Source organism: Microtus pennsylvanicus, chromosome 4 (genome assembly GCF_037038515.1).
Source record: "Microtus pennsylvanicus isolate mMicPen1 chromosome 4, mMicPen1.hap1, whole genome shotgun sequence".
NCBI classification, from domain to species: Eukaryota; Metazoa; Chordata; class Mammalia; order Rodentia; family Cricetidae; genus Microtus; species Microtus pennsylvanicus.
Window position 1 is genome coordinate 123,407,697 of NC_134582.1, and position 21,253 is coordinate 123,428,949.

A 21,253-nucleotide genomic window follows, 5' to 3' on the forward strand; every position below is an offset into this window, starting at 1 on the left:
GCCAGAAGACAGCCCAGCCTCTCTCAGGTATTAAGTTCTTTGCTTGATCTAAAGGACGTTCTTTGAAGTCTCCTTTGCAAAATAGGTTTTCCAACAAAACAAGCAACTTGAAGGAAAACTAGAGAAGCTGCTTTTTCATTTCTGAGATGCCTATCTAGCATCTCAGGGGATCGCCATGGCAACACTTCAGTCCAAGTTTAAATTCAAACTGACCCAGTACTGACTCTTACTGGTACAGGCCGTCTACTGGTGCCAGCCAGGACAGGAAGTGGAAATGACATTGATGTCACCATCATTGTTTGCAGTTAGGGATTTTGATTCTTTTTGTTGTTTGAGGATTCTTTTCCTCCATTATCTTCAAAGAAACTTGGAGTGAGAAATGTGGAGAGAAAAGTAAGGGGCTCCCAAAGCTAAGGCAATGACCATAAATAGTAGCCTAGGAGCTTCCAATGACTTCCTTTTAACTCCAAATCAGAGACTTAAGAGATGGTTCAAGTGTGATTAGTCAGATCTAGCAAGTAGAATATTTCTCCTCAACATCAGAATGCAAAATGTCCAAACTACAGTTTTTATTAAGAAATGTTAAGTCACGGCCAATGAGATGGCTCATTGGGTAAAGTTAGTTACCTGCCAGTGAGTCTGAAGACATGAGCTCTCTCCCTGGCACTGACACAGTGAAAGGAAGAGCAGATTTCCACTGTTGTTCTCTTGCAATCACACACTTACACACTAGGTAGGTAGATAGATAGATAGATAGATAGATAGATAGATAGATAGATGAATGACCAAACAAATGTAGGTTTTTAAAAGCTCTTAGAATCTCTGCCATCAAAGACATATTATATAGTGTGCAAATGAAAGTGGAGGGAAGGGAAAATGAAGGGAGAAAAGAAAAGGAAGAAAGGTAGGAAGGAAGAAAGAAAGAAAGGAACGAAGGAACAAAGGAAGGAAGAAACTCATGAACACATAATAACAATCAGTACAATTACATGATATAAGTTGCAAAGAAAACCGAAACAAATCAAGTTCACCACATCCTTGAGTAGTAGCAGGCTTTGGGGTATAAGAGTATGGCTAGAACTAGCTATATGATACACGATTAATAAAAACTGAGGGTCAGAAACTGGGGTTCAACCTAAAGATCTGAAAAACAAAACAGCCAGCCACTGGCTCTTATCTCAGCCTCAGTCTGAAAATGGTGATCCTGCCTCCAAGAATCTCAGACTGAGATTGTGTCTGAGAACTGTCTCACCCCGTCTTATATTCCTCTCTAGAGCTGGAATTAAAGGTCTGTGTTACCATAACCTGGTCTGTTAGGCTGACCAGTGGGGCTGCTTTACTCTCAGATCTTTAGGCAGTCTTCTTTATTTAATAAAATACAATTGAAATTCCATTAGATTTCCCCTTTTTGTCTAAAATAAAAATGGCTATAACTAATATAAGAAAACTATATACAATAAGTCCAATGATTATATACAATATATACAGGCAATAAATATATCAACAATGTCTAGTCCATTTGCATTTGACAAATTCAGAGAAAATATTTCATATCTATCCTATCTTGGTGAGTCCAAAGTCTTATACCTAATTTACTTTCTATCATAACTTGTTTTCTGCGTCTGGTAAACTATAACTATAGTTACCTAATCTTCAACTCCCTCAGAGACCCAAGAAGGAAATAATATTAACTGAGTAAGCAGGAAGTTTAAGCAAGTGACTTCCAAAAAATGTGAGTAATGACAGAAACAGCTGACTGCCTGGACAGTCACCCAAAGTTCCTCTGTAACATTGGGGCATCCATCTTCGGCATACAGACATAGCATATTCTACAGACTTTTCAGTGAAGTAGCGTATTTTGTGTCCTGCTTGTCTAATTAGGGCAGCACACTGTCAGCAGTCAACGCTGGGGCATTTTCTTGTCCAGTGGCTTACTTTTGCCCATTATCCTCTCTGAAGTAGATTGTGTTGCCAGGACATACATGTTTCATTGTCATAAAAAAAAGAAGAACCTAGGATATTAAAACATCTTAAATGCCATATTGGGTAGATCTCTGAAGTGTTTGAAGATGGCCTATCTATCTAAATTATATCTTTGTTTGACGTTGAAAACATACTAATGTGACTACAGCCCCATGTTGGGCATCAAATTAAGCATGATTAATAAAATCTTGGGGTCAGAAATTGGGGTTCAACCTGAAGATCATATTCTCTACTCTCGCTTTTGAGTTCTATCCCAAGGTCCCATGACCTAGACACGTGAGAGATGAGTCATTAAAGCCAACTTCAGCAGGCATCTTGAGCATACACTAAAGTCACCTTCCTAGTGGGGCAAGGACAAGAAACTGATCCACCCAACAGATCCATCTTCTGAGTGTCTCCAGAACACTGAAAGACAGACCAACCACTGTCTTAGAGATCTGCCATAGAATCCAGAACAAAATTGAAGCTGGGTATTGGAAAGTCACTTGATGAGGCTTTTATCCCTGGTTGAGTGCAGTGAGTCTGACTCTGGAAGTGTTGGGAAGTGAAAAGGGGAAGAAAAGGAGAGAGAGAGTTTACATATCTGTTTTCCAAGGGTACCTGGTGTACATATATACATGGTGTACATATAAGTACACATTCACATAGACAAAGTAAAAATAATTAAATCTTAAAAAAATAAAAAAGTAAGACATTGCGCACTGAGGAACAATACCCACAATTTCCTTTGGCCTCCATACGCATGTGCAAACAGCAGCTTGTGCACCTACATACACTTGCACACACACAGAAGAGAAAAGACAAAAAAGAAAAAGGAAAGCAAAAGAATGAGTGGTTTAGGACACGCCCATCTTTACTTCCCAGCTCCCTAGAACTCTCAGGCCATCCTGTGCTTCTTTCTGCTGAACCAGCCTTTCATGCAGCAGCTTTGCTGGCCCTGCTGACTAAATTCACACTGCACGTTGAACAAAAGTTCTTTACGTCTGAGCACCCACAATTTGAGAAAATACTAGTTAGGAACACAAAGTCGCATACAATTCATCGCCCAGTCTCAGGCAGCCCCCACCCTTTCTTTCCTCCCTCAAGACATGAGATATGGCTGATTTGGGAGTGAGCACATTTCTGGAATGCCTCCCACAGCATCTCTTTCCCCATTCAGTCCTGCCGTTCCATCCCAGAAACCACACCCCGTACATAAGGGAGGCATTATGGAGAGGCCCACAGCCTGCCGCTCTTGTGCTGGCTTCACTTATTAGAAAGCTAAAAGAAATATCTGTCTGTATTCAAATGTGAAGACATGGCAATGGGTACAACTTTATGAGGCATTTACTCTTTGGGAAGTTTGGAAATGGATCACCAGGATGGACATTTTGGGCCAACATGTGCCGAGCAGAATCTGAGTCAAAAGCATCGGACAAAATATCAGTCTGGGAGTTTCATGAGGAGCCCTAGCTTTGGGACTCAGCCCTCTTGGGCTCTGTGATCTGCATATACAAGCTTGAGGGCCCAGCTCCTCCTGATGGCCAGTCCTGGGTGGCTGTTCTTTGTAGATCAGGTTCTTTGAGACCTTGGTGCGGCATTTGTGAGTTTAACTAGACTACACACACACACACACAATATCTTACTGCTCACTCTATGCAAATGCTTTGCCTGGACTGGCTCCGTATTCACAAAACCCTCAGCAGCATAGAATGAATATATTTGTTACTGTTTAAAATATTTATTACTAGGCTGATGAAATGGCTCTGCAGAATTTGATCCCTGGAAGAAAATTGATATCTGCAAGTTTTCTTCTGATACACACACACAGGGGTGCACAAATAAATGTGAAACTAATAAATAAAATGTTTATTTTTGATGTTATATTTAGACACCGATAGAGGTTTGAGAAGCCTTGGCTTGTAACAAGCCCCTGAAGCTGGACATTTAGGGTGATTGTCCTGTCGACAAAAAATGTGAGATTTGTTACACATTTATCAAATGAAAGGCTATTTTAGCATCTCATGTGTAGTCATAATTTCATATTCCTTCTCTTAAAGGAGTTCTTCAGCATTATCTTCCTTCCCCAAACACAGACCCATCTGTGTCTGTGAGCTAGGAGCCCGACACTGACATGATGAAAATGAAATTTAAAGAGGTTAAGGTCATTGCCCAAGAATACACAGTCAAGAGACAGTGGGGCCCAGATTTGAACCCCACATAGCCTGCTTCCACCTGGAATATTTTTGAACATAATATTTCATTGCCTCTTTTTGCTTTAAATAAAGCTCCTGGCATTTGGAGAGCGTTCATAGACTCAATAACTGATATTATTTTTTACTTAAAACTGCCTTTGTAATAACTCCTTATTCTCAAAGACTATATGAATTGAAGACATAAAGTGAATAAATCAGAAGATAGAAACAAATAGATTTCATGTCACTTCCCTTCAATACTAATTCCCTGGAATAGTCCTCTTTTAATATTTTATTGCAGTTATCTATTTACTCTGGGTAGGGGTATGCCAGACTTGTAGAGGACACACTGTGGGAGCCAGTTCTCTCTTTCTGCCATGTGGGTCCTGGAGATTTAACTCAGGTCATCAAGCTTGGTGACAAGCACTTTTACCCACTAAAAGCCATCTCCCCCGCCCTGGCAGCTTCTTTTAAGGCAGCATCACTCAAACTATGGTCCTCCCTTCACCTGCCGCATCCCTTCCCATAGAGCAACACGGATGGGAGGGAAGCCACATTTCCCCTATTCAATTAATTTCCCAAGTACACAGAGGAGGTTGGGAATCCCTGATTTTAGAGGTCACTCCACTAAGGTCATATAACTTACAGATTCAGTAGCGGGTGGGGGTGGGGGAAAGAAAGTGAATCTAAAGTACAAGCAGGACTTTTTCTAGTTACAGGTAAATGGGCAGACCTGGTATGAAGGTTGATAAGCATGTCCAATTGCATTACAACTTCTATCAAATTTACATACGTGTGTGTGTGTGTGTGTGTGTGTGTGTGTGTGTGTGTGTGTGTGTGTTACTCATCGTATGTGCGTGAAAGGGTGTCATTCCTCAGGCACTGGCCTGGCCTGGAACTTTCTGAGCAAGTTAGGCTATCTGGTCACAAGTCCCAGGGATCTGCCTGTCTCCACCTCCCTATCACTAGGATTACAAATTGGCTTCCATGCCTGTCTCCTTTTGTTTGTTTGATGTTTGTTATGTGGGGTTTGGGGATTGAACTCAGGTGGGTCCTCATGCTTATAAGTAAGCTTTTTCTCTGACCCAGTTGTCTCCCCCAGTTCCCTCACACATTTTACAAACTAAGTTCACACATAGCTTCAAAGGTTACAATTATTAAGACTAGAACAATGACTACAGTCTCAGATTCTAGTCTAAGATTTTACTGCATCAATTCTTCAGAATCTTTCAGTTCCTGGGATGGAACCCAGAGGCCTCATTGGTCCCAGGCTAGCATTGTACCACTAGGCCACATTCTCAGCCTATGCAGGTCACTTCCACTCAGCAATATGCATGGGCATGCACACACACACACACACACACACACACACACACACAAGAGCTAAATTTAAAATACAGTGTGAATAGAATGTAGAAATCCAAATTTCCACTGCAGATTTTTTTTTATTTTATTTTTGTCTGATTTGGTCATGTTCAAGAAAAATATTGCCATGGACCGAAGACAACGGAAATCACCAAAATGAGCCAAATCCATGTTTTTCTAAGAAGGGAACTTTAGAAAGTGTTAGGCTCACTTGCAGTTGTGGAGACGGCATGGCTTGAATCCATCTCTAGTCCTCAAAATGATCCTTTGTTTCAGATCTTCCCACACTCCTGTCCCCTTACACTCTCTCCAGGCATCAAGATCTTTACCCTGAATTCCTTCCCTTAGCTATTCAGCTGTACGAGCCTCTCAGCAGACGCTGTGTCAAGTGCCAACCCTGCTGGCAGTCTAGGATTCAAATCTAGGCAGCCAAGTGTTAACCACTAAAATACCTCCCATTTATGGAGTGCCTGCTGGATGCCAGGTCCTTAACACAAGCTAGTTAAATCCTTAATAGTATGCGCAACAGAAATTGCCAACCAGACATGGTACACACCTGTAATTCCAGCGTTTGGAAGATTCAGGCTGGAAAGCTGTGAATTCAAAGCCAGCCTGGGCTAATAGGAAGTGCCCGTCCAGCCCTAGCTCCATAGAACAGCTTGCCTTGGAGAGAAAAACTGTTGCATTCAAAACTAGAGGTTGCCCAGGTCACACAGCTAGCTGGCAGAGTAGGAGCAGCCTCTCTCTGGGTGAAAAGCCTACATTTTCCCTATGCCACCACCAAAGCTCTTGGGGCTTGGCTGGCTATCTTGCTAGCTCCTAAAGGGAACCCCACAGTTCCTACCTTACAGATAAACACTTTCTTAAAGTGAACCCCTCAGGAAAATAACCACTGCTAAGGGGGTGGATTCTGTCTCCCAAGTCTAATTTCCAAACAAAGGCTGGGAAGAAATGTGCCTGTTTATGTCTTCCTCATCCCGTGAAAACACACTTTGAAATAAACAGTTTGTCCTTTAAATGATTGTGTCAGCATCAAGATTCACTTCATCTGAGATCTACAGGATCTTCACAGGGATGTTAGGGCGAATCTTGTTTAATAGATTTTATAGAACCTTCCCAGTGGTCAGGACTAGACTGAACCTTTTCATTGTCGGGGCTGTGGTCACCTGTGAGTTTAAACTGACTAAAACACAAACGCTGAGACGTGAAGAGAGTACCAGAGCTGCTTCAGCTCTTGATACTGACTTAATCATGGGACCGCCTGTAAACTGCCCACAATTGATAAGAAACCGGAGGGAAAATCGAGTTCTCCCACGTTTAGATGGAGAGAGTTGAGGTTTCCGGGAGTTCACGACTTTTAATCAGCTCTTTTCTCCCTGGATGCGCACTAACAGCTAACCACCTCAGACGTCTAAGGTGAAAACTTGCAATGAACTTCTGGGTGGGAGTCCGTCTTAGAAATTTGCAGGGACGGATAGGAATCTGGTAGACAGCGGCTTCCAACAAAAACATTTGATTCTGCAGGACTTTGGAGTTCCATGCACAACTCTGAGGCAAACTGGTAAGGGGCAAGCGCTAACGAGCCCTCAGAAGAGGAGCAAGTGACCAACAAATGGGAAAGCTTCCCTGGAAAAAGGGATGGTGCAGACCGAGGTAGATGATGCCTCCCTTCCTTGCATCCCACGGGTCAGTTCCCGCCTGTCCAGAAGTCGAACGGCCCAGGGAGACAGAGGGAAGGGACAGAGCCGCGGACTGCCACAGCTCTCCTACTTACTTGCTCCGCGGCGTCATCCCAGCTCCGAGCCCCTTCCTGGGACTTCGAGAAGAGGGGCAGCCCCAGGCACAATCCCAGCAGCAGAAGCATTGTGAGGCCTGTGAGCGCTACAGCTCTGGGACTGGGAGGGAGTTTTCAGGGTGCTGAAGGAGCTGCTGCCTCAGAAAGACACACACGCTCCATCCAGCCCCGCCTCCACCAAAGCCCCGCCCGTCAAGGTCCCCGCCCCCTTCGTGCCCTCCAGGCCTGCCTGAGTCCGTCTCCAGCAACACTGCTACCTAGGCCACGCCTCCTTGCTTTTTCGGAGTCCCCCCCAGCCCCGGTTCCTCCCGCTGCTCACAACGTGATCCCTGCCTCCTCTGGGCTCCACGACTGTCCGCAGGCCAGCTTCCTGCAGGCACCACCTCCAAGTCCCACCTCCAGCCCTTGAGTAGCTAATGGGTCCCAAGGGTCCCAGAAGAAAAAAACTCCAGACTGCCCCAGCTGTGTGCACAGCCAAGGCAAACTCTTCTTTGCGCCGCTTGAATGCCGTCGTGCCCTCCCATGCTACATGCAGTGAATAGACTTCTCTTAGGTCTTTCCCTCTGCCTGCAGCTACCTGCACCATCACCCCCAAGTCTTCCTTCCTTGCTTCCCTTTGCTTTATGGACTTGCTTCATCCTTGTTGCCAAGAGACAGGGGATCAGCACATTAGGTTCACCTGAGGCCTAAAGTTGACAGGACCCCTTCCTCCCCCTTACTCTTGGTATCAGCCACCAATGCTTAGAGTCACAAGTAAAGGATGTCAACTGGTGGTCTAAGGTACACAAACCGCATTGCCCCTTTTAATGCCATTCTAGTACTGGGGGAGAGAAAAGAGAGGCAGAATTGGACCTGGGTGGATGTTGGCCTGGAAATGAATGTTCTGTCTCTTGATTATAAGTGGTTGCTCTGTTCTTGTCTTGCCACAAGAAGGATCATTGCCTATGGCCCTCCCATGCCTGGCCTTCTAGAACCTAAGGGAAGTCTTTCTGCCCTGTACGTGTCTATGCACCTGGGATAGTGTGCTTAAACCATCTTGCAAAAGGCAGTTGCTTCAAAGACTTATTCTGTGTCTCTGGCAAGTTTATCTAGACAGATAAGGTGAGAAGTGGGCTGTGGCCAAAACCAGGGAAGTGGCTGCCCCCACCCCTGGCAGCGTACGCCCTGTGGAACGTTGGACCGTCAATGATAATCGTGGAATCTATAGAAACATGGAGAGTGTTGGCAGTATCATGGCACAGGGGTGGGGTGGGGAAGATCAGATCATGGAACTACATCAGCACAACAGATTGTAGCGAGGTGAAAACACACAGGAATACACTTGACTGCAAAAGAAATGGCAACTGTGGGTATTCTGGTTTAAGCTGCTACTCCTTCTTAAAACACCCCACTTACTCTTAGCTCCATGTTGCTTGCTCAGCAGAGAAATTAAGAGACGTTCAAACAAGCAAACTTGCTGCTGCCGTGAAATAAGAAAAGGAAGATCCTTGTTGTTAACGTTAATCGTTTAACTAGTCTAATCGCCCAGAGACTTGAGAAGCGCACAGTCGACAGGAAGAAAGCAGCCACTCCAGCAAGGTTTCTACACAGAACTCACATAGAAACCTGGCATCAAACAAGTCGTGTATGCCCCCACTGTTCTCGCTAAGGAAGAAAGCCAGGTCCCCTGCAATCAGTTCCACCATTTCCCCAAGGGAGGGTTGACTGCAGGCGGAGAGTTCGCATTGCAATGGACATCAGGCTATTGGAAAGGGGAGAGTAATGGATGCCATTTTCTGAGGGCGTGAACAGGCCTCCATCGTCTTCCTCTCTCATATTCCAGTTATCCTGCCATGCTAGACAGGATCATACACAACTCCCCCCCCCTTCCATTTCACCTTTTATCAAACGTTCACTAGCTGAGTTCCACAACTGCAACATGAAGAAGTGTGTTTTGCTTTCTGTAGATTGAGGTTCCTCCCTCTTCCCTGGACCAGGGTACTTGGCACAGTGCCTGGTTTACATTTTAGTCAGATTCTGGATGGGTGATCAGAAGTTCTTTGAAGACAAGCATGTTTTACAACTTCTATCCTCGTGCTAAATGCAGCTACCACTGAAACAATCTATGAGCGGAATGAGACATAAGACACACGCATGCGCCAGATGGGTGGGACGCACTCGGAAGATGATGGGACGCGTGCTGAAAATGGCGGCAGACGGGTGAGGCAGGGTGCTGAGGAGGAAAATGGCTGGGCTGCAGTCCTCATTAGCCCACTAGCTAGCTCCATGCCTTGGTAGAAGTTCTGAGCTGTCTGTTACAGGGCCTCAACTCACAAGGGTCCATACAAAGCAATACACACTAAAGAGAGACCGTACTTGGATTTGGGGGATTTGTTTTCTTTTTTCCCCCAGACCAGCAATATCAGTTGCTCTCTACCCCATAATATAGGACAGCCACTACCATCTGTAGCTTCAGATCAGCCATGTGCATATACAACTAACACTCTAGCAAGAGTGTCCAGCCTGTAGCTGAGGATGGCTAGGAACATAGCCCAAAATAAAAGCAAAAGCTTAGTTAAAACTTTATGAAATATCTTTGTGATTTTAAAAACCCACACGAATGGCTCATGAGCATGGACTTTGAAGCTGACTGTGTTGCAGTGAAAAGGCTGGACACATCTGCCTGAATATGGTTCACTGCAAGCATTTTGGATATCATATTGTAGCTTACATTTAGCATAGCATTGTGTCAACCCATCTCTATGTGTGTGAGAGATACTCAGTGCTTCCTTATTAAATAGATGTGGGGTTGGATGGTTTAGCAAACTGCAGGCTAGAGGAAGTGTTCTAAGCAGGTGTGTGATAGGGAAGACCTTGATGGTCAACATTAGGCATACTAAATACACTTTCATGTGGATGATGTTTTCAACCCATGGTAGGTATATCAGGGGATAATCTCATTTAAAAAGAATCACACATGTTTGCAATTTGTAGTATTTTATTGCTCTATATCACACCTGGGCCTCTGTGGGATGTTTATAGCTATAATAAAAATAAGACCCAGTGAAATTTTCCAAGACAGTTAATAGATATTGGATCCATGCCTAAAAATGAGGGGATTAAACTGCCCCTCAAATGAGACATACTTTAGTAAGGACTAATATGTATTCTAATACTATGAAAGAAAAAAGGAGACAAGGAGAAGGAAAGGGGCCAATGGAAGGGAGAAAGGGGCAAAGGAGATAAAGTACGAGAGGGGAAATGGGGAAACTATGTGATATACTTGAAGCAAACTCTTTGTCAAGCCCATCACCATGCGCAATATACACCAATAAAAATATAGTAAATCTACATCAAATAGAAGTCAATATACACCAATCAATTAAAAAATAAATGAAATCTAAATTAGGAGCTATAGAGATGCCTCAGTGGGTAAAATATCTTCCTGTGAAGCTCAAATACCCAAAACCCATATAAAAATCCAGGCATGATCACGTGACCACTTGTAGTCTCTGTGCTTTTGGAGGCAAAGGTGGAGAATCACTGGGGGCTTAGTGGCTGCCAGCATCACTCCAGGTGTGGAGAGCCCTGTTTTCGCCCATTTTCCTCCCATTACACCTTTTTCTTTCTTCCACTCCCAACTCTTATTTCTGCAAGGAGCCTCTACCGAAATTCTACTTGAAAATAACCCCTGCCTCCTTCAGCAGTACTCACACGTTTCTCTCCCTTGAGAAAGGTTTATAAGATGCAGGGCTCGGGCCACATTGTAGGGATTGAATCTAGGTCTTTGTACATGTTAGAGATGTGTACTCAACTGTTACCACTGCCTGGGGGGGCCAGCCTCCTGCAGCGCAGGGCTCCAAGGAAAATCCAAAGAGTCCTGTGTACTAGATGTTTTTATCTGAGAGGGTTGGGGGAAAAGACACACTGTCTTGATGATTTCATTCTTTATTCTCTATTCTTTATTCTGTGTTCTATATTCTCTTTTCTTTTCTCTATCCAGAACTGTCCCTTCTGCCTCTCTTGATGCTTTCCTTCTCCTTCTAACTCTCTTTATGTTCTCCTCCTAATTTTCTCTTTCTTGATGTTCCCCTTCTAACTCTCTCATTCTTGATGGTTTCCTTTTAACCCATTTTAATTCTATCTTTATTCTTTCCCTTACAGCTTACATATCCCAACAAAATCTTTCAGGCAATAAAAAAATTACAATGTGGTCACATTCTGTTTTTCAAGTGATGATTACGATGAACACTAGTAAAAAACAGCATGTTTTGTGGACCTTGAGAGAGGCTTGAAGGGGAGGGGAGTGCAGGAAGGGAATAAGAGAAAAATGTAGAACTCAATAAAAATCAATAAAAAAGCAAAAACAGCATGTTTTCCATATCCCTTACATGATTAAACATTTTACATATTACAGGTAAGAAATAAATTAATGGAAGAACCTACATACATTCATATCCAAGCAACTTGTTATAGATTAACCATGAAGGCAAGCAAGATATTCTTCTCCATCAAGTCTTTTACTGGAAAACTGCATTTTGCAGTTACAAAGAAAGGACCAATCACTTTATCACTTATCTTGAAATGTAATCTTAAAAGAAATCTTAAAGGAATCACAAATCTAAACTTTTATGTATGGAAAAGAATCAGTCAATTCTACTTTAAATCTTTATAGTGCATACCCACTCATCAATAGTTTTTAATCAGGAGAATGTGGGCAGAAATGGGTATAAGGAATAAATCATCACCTTTGATCATCAACAAACCCTGGTAGGAAACGTGTGTCCCTAACTGGGCTTTTTTGTTCTTGTTTCCTGACTCACCTATGTACCTTTCTAAAACTTCAGATTGTCTTCTTGGGTTTTTCACCTCAAAGCTATTAGCAAAACATCTTGATCTAACCTGCAGTTATTATATGGCTTTGTTTCAGCTAATAATGCACACCAAAATCTGTGAACGCATCTTCCAGCATTAAGGTTAAAAGAATTTCAGCTAGCTGGGCTATTGTTTTCAATTGTCCTCCTGAATCATTAACCTAAGTCACAGTCTATGTGGCTCTTCAATAGAAACTCTTGTGTTCTAGCTGTGTGACACTGTCTTGCTTTATGTTTAATCATCAAAACTCTATTTAGACTAACATTATCATTAACAACTGGACAACACAGCTTAAGAAGAAATCATCTTCATCATAGCCCATGGGTAAAAATGCCCAGTAGAACAGGATGTTTCCATGAGATAAACACACCACATCACAGACAGTGGGAGTCTCCCCACACCCATTCACACCATGCCAGATACTAGGGAAAGACAGCAGCAGCAAACATATGAAGACACAGCAGAAGGAAAAGGCATTCTGGAGTCTGTGGTCTTCAGAGCTTTCCTATCCGAGATTCACCAGTCAGGGATTTTCCGGTAGGCTGACACCTGAAATTCAGTTGCCATTTACTGCTCCTCTAACATGGCTACCAGCTCTCAACCACTAAGCTAACATCCCAGACTTTGACTTTTTGTGACAGACTGATCTTGAACTCTTGACCTTTCTACCCTAACTTTCCCCAATGCCAGGTGCACAGAAGTGTGCTCACATGTCTGGATTGTAGCAGTACATTTTAATAGATTCCTGAAGACATCAGAAGGCTCAGTTGATGTCCATTTTGCCTTGTTTTCCAGAGGTGAACAGCAGCAGCAACAGCAAAAATCAGAGCTGGAGTTTCACTGTCTGTCACTCGCTGAAAAGAGCCAGCTACCATGTCTGCTCAGATCTGTGTTCATAAAGAATTCAAAGCCAGGCTAGTAATTCTGCAGAAACATTTGCAGGTGAGCAACCATTCATCTCTACAGAAAGACACATTGATCAAAAATCTTGTAATCAAAAGGAGAGTCATTCTAATTTTCTTTTGAAATGATGTAGTGATAGTACTGTCATCTTTACAAAATCTGGGATTGCCAATAAAACAAATCTCTGAGTGTATCTGTGGGCATTTTCTAGACTAATATTCTAGGTAAGTTATGGTGGAAAAAGGCATCCTGACTGTGTGTAGCACCATCCTATGGGCTGTCTGGGGTCCTGGACTGAATAAAAAGGAAAGCTGAACATCAATGTTTGTCTCTGTGTGTGCTACCTGACTGTGGAGGCCATGTGGCCAGCTACCTCACTTCCCTCCGCTACCATAGTGGACTATGTCCCTTGAACCATAACCAAAATAAACCTTTTTCTCTTCAGTTGTTTCTTTTCTGGTATTTGGTCACAACGATGACAAAAGTAACTGATACAGATGACCAGAGCAACACTGGTGCTCCAGAGAAGAGCTCTCAGCTTTGACATGGAATTATCACTTGGCATAGCACAGAGGGGTTTTCAAACACCGATGGACAAGACACATGGCCTCTCTCCCTTGTCTCCTGTTACCCACTTGGTACTTTCTGTCACACTAAAGCCTGAAGTCAGAGAACCCAGCAACACCTGAAGGTAATCCCCAGAGAGTGTTTTCAACCTGAAGGGCTGCCAGATGTGTCTCAGGCAGATGTTGGGAGAGCTCCAGAGAGCTTCCCCTGCCAACACAGACCTGTCTCTGGAAGTGTTCTGGCTCCCAGAGAGTGTGGGTTTTGTGGGTGGTGCTGAGAGATATATCACACCAGCTCTAACCAGGACCTGCCTTGGCAGCGTTGTTGGGTTCTCTGGAAATGTTGATGGGCAGGCTGCCTGGCTGGCAGAAAGGGGGCCTCTGTGGCATGCAACGTGTGCAACAGGTACCAAACACATGGTACAGACTTGCTGGGCAAATAATGCCATCCTTTCTCTTCCTGAATCTCCAAGATGTCTGATTAGAACAACCTTGACTCTTGCCAGTTTATGAAAACTGTTGAATACCTCTCCTATGTTTTTTTCTGGTATTACACAGGATTGCCTAAGGCCACATTCATACAAGGATCTAATAAACTTCAAGTACATATCTCCCACGCCCCACCACTCCTTTCCATTTTACCTGTGCTAGGTTAGTCCCCTTGTTCCTGTAGACCAGCTTTACTTCTACCTCCCTGCTACCTGCACATTCTTGATTTTATCCATATAAAATCCAGGACCTGCAGAGATGGTTCAGTAGTTAAGAGCACTTGCTAATCTCCCAGGAGACCCGGGCTTTGTTCCCTACACTTTCGTGGTGGTGGCACACCTGTAACTCCAGATCCAGGACACTCAGTGCCCTCTTTTGATGGCCACAGGCCTGCGATGCACACACAGGAACACATAAATAAAACAAAACAAACATCTAAGATCCACAAATGAGAGAAAATGTAATTTTTTTTAGAACAATGTAATTCTCCTAATACAATTTCTGGAAGATAACATAACTTGATTCCTTTTTATGATGAACATATATATATGTTTCATTTTTCAAAGAAGTAAAGCATTATTTTCTTCCTCAACTTAGAATTCATTTTCTTCCCACCTATCATTTGGGTTAGTTCTAAATTCTAAATTCTAGAATGTTCTTAGTAAATGAAGCCTGGAGGGCAAAGAAAGATGTCTTCCTGATACACCTGATATTTTCCAGGGGCTCTGTGTGTTTGTGTGATAGTGTGCGTCTGAGTACACACATATGTATGTGCATGTATGCGTTGGATGTTACGGTGGCTTGAATGATAAATGTCCCCTATAGGCTCAGGTATTTGAATATTTTTTCACACTTGGTAACAGTTTATGGAAGTTGACCTTGCTGGAGGGAATCCAGCACTGGAAGCAGGCTTTGAGATTTTATAGCCTTATCCCACTTCCAGTTTGCCCCCTGTTTCATGCTTGCGGCCAAAGATATGATGTCTCCATTCCTTGATCCTGCTTCTATGCCTGCTGCTTGCAGCCCTGACAGATTCTAATCCATCTGGAATTCTAAACCAAAGTAGCTTTGTCTTTCTTGAGCTGTCTTTCATCATGGTATTTCATCACAGCAGCAGAAAAGTGGTCAAGTGGTCATACAGATTGTGTGTGTGTGTGTGTGTGTGTGTGTGTGTGTGTGTGTGTGTGTGTGTTGGCCTCTTTCTACATTTTCTCTACCGTATATCTTGTTTACTTTTAATGATCTTATCAGAAACAACAAAAAGAGCTGGAGATTTAGCTGAGTGGTCAAGTGTTTGCCCAGTATTGTTTGTTTGGTCTTGGGGTTTGATTCCCCAGTACTGTCAGAAATGAAGAATACAGATAGCATTTCTTAGCTTCTTCTACCAACTGTACATGACATTATATCAAAGGAGAATGCTAGCCTCTGAGGTCCTATTATACATGGTTATTTCTCTATTCTGATATTGCTTCCTGATTTAACCTTGTAATGTAATCTATCTATCTATCTATCTATCTATCTATCTATCTATCTATTTATCTATCGTCTATCTCAACTCTATTATATCCTTTGACACAAATTATTGCTATGTATCCCGGGCTGGTCTCAAACTTATGACCTTCCTGCCATAGCCTACCCTATGGTAGGATTACATATATGTGCCACTAGGCCCCACCAGTCGCTCTTATTTAAATGTTTTTCAAGGTTTTGCCACCATTTCAACAGGAATACCAGCACATATCTCCCTTCTATCGGGAGCGTGTCTAATGTGACTTCATGACCACAAAAGGGAAAGACAACTTATGGACCACACGCCAGCATAATGCGAAGTGTTTTCCATGCCTTACCTTATTTGCTCCTGAAGATAATCTGCATAGCACAGAAAAAATACAGCTTCAGAGAAATGCAGCAACTTCCCCAAAAGGACAAAGCTATAAACAGTAGAGCTGGGATTTAATAAATCCAAGATTGTCTGAAGAACAGCTATGGAACTTTCATTTCCTCGTGCGGCTGCTGTACTTTTATTGCATATTTGATCTCTGTTCTAGTAGATTCCAAATCTTTCAGAGTTACTAAATTCTCACAGCCACCGAGAGTAACAAAGAAAATGCCACTGGGCATATTACTGGGCAACAAACAAACACACACACACACACACACACACACACACAAAACAAAGAACAGTCCAAAAACCGTTCATCGCTAGGCTCAGTAGCACACAGCTCAGTAGGAGAGCACATACTTGACATACCTCAGGCCCTGTTTTCAACCTCCAGCATACAGACAGAAAGGAAGGTCTTGCAAAGATGATCTTGTAGTTACAGCAGGGAAGTAGGTATGATCGATTTTATGTGCAATGATGCACTTATCAGTGGCAGAAGACAAAGAATTTCTCTGTGTTATTATTGATACAACAAAGCACACACTTATTTAATACAGCACAAATGTATTGTATTACACTGCCTCTGTAAGCTGCGGGGCAGAATCCTTCACCTACTTCTCCAGCTACCGCAGCCCCAACACCCAACAACATCCCTCCACACTCGGTCTCCATACTGTTTTCCCTTCTCATCGCACACCTCCTTTTTGATCTTCCTGCTCTCTCTCTCTCTCTCTCTCTCTCTCTCTCTCTCTCTCTCTCTCTCTCTCTCTCTCTCTCTCTCTCTCTGACCCTGTGATCATTGGAGTAACCCTGGTCACTCAGATCTCATCTCTTAAGATCCTTGACTTAACCTACACCTACAAAATCCCTTTCGCCGTGTAAAGAACATACAGTTTCTGGAACTGAGGACAGGAGCATCTCTCATCCGGCCTCCTACCATCAGAACATTCACTTCGTGTCATACCTTGAAGCCTGCTCCTTGTGCTTCAGAAGAGAGAGAAACATCTTACATAGGGATGTGTCTCTACACGTCCCAAGATCAAAACGGTCCTCACGGGGATGGGAAGATGACTATGTCAATAAAGTACATGCCTTGCAATCATGAGGACCTGAATTTAGAGGAGAGAGGGGAGAGAGAGAGAGAGAGAGAGAGAGAGAGAGAGAGAGAGAGAGAGAGAGAGAACCAGGGATGGCAGGGAGTGCTTACAACCCCAGCGCAGGCAGACAGAGATAGGAGGCCCCCTGACCAGCCATCCTGCACTCTTTGTGAGTTACAGGTCAGCTGAGAGATCTTGGCTCAGGATACAAGATGGGGAAGAGCTGGAGAGACGGTCCAGCGAGTAAGACCAGGCACTATGAAAGATTGAAGACGTGAGTTTGGAGCTCAGTACCTATGGAAAAAGCCAGGTATGGCTGCACCTACACCTGAGTACCTATGGAAAAAGCCAGGTATGGCTGCACCTACACCTGAGTACCTATGGAAAAAGCCAGGTATGGCTGCACCTACACCTGAGTACCTATGGAAAAAGCCAGGTATGGCTACACCTACACCTGAGTACCTATGGAAAAAGCCAGGTATGGCTGCCCCTACACCTGAGTACCTATGGAAAAAGCCAGGTATGGCTGCACCTACACCTGAGTACCTATGGAAAAAGCCAGGTATGGCTGCCCCTACACCTGAGTACCTATGGAAAAAGCCAGGTATGGCTGCACCTACACCTGAGTACCTATGGAAAAAGCCAGGTATGGCTGCCCCTACACCTGAGTACCTATGGAAAAAGCCAGGTATGGCTGCCCCTACACCTGAGTACCTATGGAAAAAGCCAGGTATGGCTGCACCTACACCTGAGTACCTATGGAAAAAGCCAGGTATGGCTGCACCTACACCTGGGTCACTGGGGCTTACTGGTTGTTGCCACCAACACGGCAACAGATTCGGTGAAAGACGCTGTGTTAGAGAATAAGGCAGAGTGACAGAGCAAAACACCCAACATCTTCCTCTGGTCTCCATAGCAACCTCCCATCACCCTCCTCCCCACATCAATAAAATTTTAACAAGTACAGTATTTTGGGTGAAGTTGTAGAGAAAACTAGTAACTTCCAAAAAAAATTTGTGTGAGATATTTTGATGGTTGGGCTCCTGAGTGACAGCCTATTATGGGCTGTAATAGTTAGCAGTGACTTTCGATGCCGTGTCTAGAAAGTCTTCAGAAGAAGAAGGCTCCTTGACTAAATCTTCAGAGACATTTAATATTTTTAAATGTGCTAAATTCATTTACACCCACACTTTCCAGTGCAGGGGATATCAGTTAGCTGATTGGCTCAAGAATTTACTCTACCTCCACACTTTCTGACTTATGCGCCTAGTTTCTGAATACTGTTTCTAAATATCTGTTCCCACATATCTGCCCTAGCTTCATTTCTGTTGCTGTGGTCAAGCAGCCAGGCAAAAATTAACTTTGGGGAGAAAAGTTTGTTTTTGGCTTACCATCCTAGGTTACAGTCCCTCACTAGAGGGACATCACACTGGCAAAATCTTGAAGTAGCAAGTCAACTCGCATCCACAGTCAAGAGCAGAGAGAAGTGAATGCATGCATGTTTAATGCTCAGCTAGCTTCCCTCTTCTATGGCCCAGGGTCTCAAAGCATAGAGTGGTAGCACCCACTCTTAGGCTGGGTCTTCCTACTCAATTAGACAATGAAGTCAGTTCCCCACAAAGCATCTAGATGCCAAGCTGATCTAGACAGTCCTTTATTGAGACCCTCCTGCCAGGTTATCCTAGGCTGTGTCAAGTTGACAGTGAAACTAATTATCACAATACCTCTACATAGTTGCTGTATCTACGCTATTATATGAACCTTTACATATCCTTATATATTCATAACACGCACACATGCACACATACACACACACACACACACTGCATGTGTATATAGTCAGAGTCAATCTGTAACAGTTTTACGATGTGAATATTTCATGTGAATATTTTGTATAGAAAGGGCTTAATTTCCTATAAATTGCTCCCATGATAGTATTTGTGTACTTATTTAATGACATGGCAGTAAAGCCCTGATTGCATTATTGTCCCAGTAACAACTGGACTGACCATCAGCTCCCAGCGTGAGGCCCTTTTTTATTGGCGAGTTCCTTCAGTTTAGTCCTGTACACGAGTCCTGAAGTGATGACGACTGTCTGCCACCTAGTGGAGACATTCTAGAAAGTATAGCAAATGACTTGGGCTGCCCATACTATGCAAAACCCACAGAATACAAGCAATGGAAATTTCAGAGAAAATGAGAATTTTCCCACAAATATGCAATAAGATAAAACATCCTCCCTACCATTTCTTACTCATCACTTCCTGCAGAACACACTGTTGTTTCCTGTAGCTGACCCGTTGATAACAAACACGTGTTTGCTTCATGCTGTGAGGAAGCGGCTCCTGCTAGCCTATGTTGCTAGGTGTTGACGGAAAGGGGCAGAGGTGATGGGAAATGAAGATGTGTGATGGACAGGTGCTTGTCCCAGCTAACTTCGCTCGGCCTTGCTAACCACACGACTGCTGTCTGAAGACACCATTCCTCGCTTGGAAGCTGAACTTTCCCCTCCATGGTGTTTGGTTTCTTTTCTGAACTGCTGTCTGCTTCCTCCACTTTGCTAACTTCCTTGTCTAGCTCTTGACTGATTTTCTCACCTTGACCCGATCCAGTCGTTTCTTGGTGAAAAGTCTGACCTGAAAGCGCTTTCTGACATTTCATCTGCCTCGTTTTCTTTGGTTTCCAGTCTTGAGGAGCTGTGAGCTTGTGGAGGTAGCATATGAGTCAAAGAATTAATAAAAGTATATATATATTTTAGTTTTTCGAAACAGGGTTTCTCTGTGGCTTTGGAGCCTGTCCTGGAACTAGCTCTGTAGACCAGGCTGGTCTCGAACTCACAGAGATCCACTTGCCTCTGCCTCCCGAGTGCTGGGATTAAAGGCGTGTGCCACCATCGCCCGGCATAAAAGTATATTTTTAAACATAGTAAAATGAGAGAATTTTTAAAAACTGATTAATTGTTCCAGCTGTAAGAATGTTGTACAATAACACTGATCCAAAATATTTCTCTTTTAGATCTGTGTTCTTAGGCTGCCCACTATTCATATCTCAGTTGGGCTAGCCTCCTCTATTAATATCTCAGACAGGCTTTCCACCTCTATTCATATCTCAGTTGGGCTAGCCTTCTCTATTCGCATCTCAGTTGCGCTATCCACCTCTGTTCATATCTAGTTGGGTTAGCCTTCTCTATTCACATCTCAGTTGGGCTATCCTGATCTAAAGCAACTGAAAAACAGAAGAAAGTTGTTTCCTAGCTCCCTATAGCGCCCTTCAAGTTTGTCTTTTAGCCGTTTACCATCCTGATGCAAGAATCCCAGCAGGCCCTTCCTGAAACATGGCTAGTGGCCTCTGTGTAAAGTTCAGGCATTTTGACGACAGGCACAGCATTGATAGTCACAGTGGCACCATCCAGAGCAAACACTGTCCGATGAGACTTGGCTGTGTCCCATTTATTGCAACGTTCCTCACAGTAGCTTTAAATTACCTCTGGAGCACCTTTTATTAAGCATCCGTTTCCACTTTGTTTTGTTTTTGTTTTTCGAGACAGGGTTTCTCTGTGGCTTTGGAGCCTGTCCTGGAACTATCTCTTGTAGACCAGGCTGGTCTCGAACTCACAGAGATCCACCTGCCTCTGCCTCCCGAGTGCTAGGATTAAAGGTGTGCGCCACCACCGCCGGCTCTGTTTCTACTTTGGCAGCAAGTTTCTGAAAGTCTGTTTCCTTACGCCTTCTGCCTCACCCACTTCTCCTTGTTATTAAAGACATCCCCAATGGGCTTGGGATATAGTTCCGTGATAGAATATCCCCTAGCCTAAAGGTGGTTTCCAAATTCTTTTTCATTCTTCATATTGGAGTTGGAAATTATTTTCTTTCCTTTGAATCAGTTCTGTCCCTCAGTCTTGATTTACCCAATTAAACACTATAGACCTATGGAATTCAAGGCTGGAACTTAGAGGTCTGCAGATTACACTATTGAGTATTCAGAATGCCCATCTTGAGACCCAATTTGCTGTGTGTATCATGTGGCAATTCTCTAGAGATGAGAATTCAGATGCTGGTCTTCCAGCCCCTAGTGAGGTCCAGGATGCTATAGCCTAGAGGAGTCTCTGCTTGACTACAGGCCCAGACAACAGCACACAGAGCCAA

The 21,253-nt window shown here is 43.5% G+C and overlaps 1 protein-coding gene across 1 annotated transcript in view; it reads right to left on the reverse strand.

Annotated features, from left to right (window-relative positions):
- Itih5 (inter-alpha-trypsin inhibitor heavy chain 5) overlaps window positions 1–7,657 on the reverse strand; it is an 89,501-nt gene extending 81,844 nt beyond the window's left edge. The window contains exon 1 of the mRNA XM_075970346.1: window positions 7,297–7,657. Coding sequence (XP_075826461.1) covers window positions 7,297–7,386 — 90 coding nt within the window. The 5' untranslated portion in view covers window positions 7,387–7,657. The remainder of the gene's footprint in view (window positions 1–7,296) is intronic.
- Window positions 7,658–21,253: the final 13,596 nt, after the last annotated feature.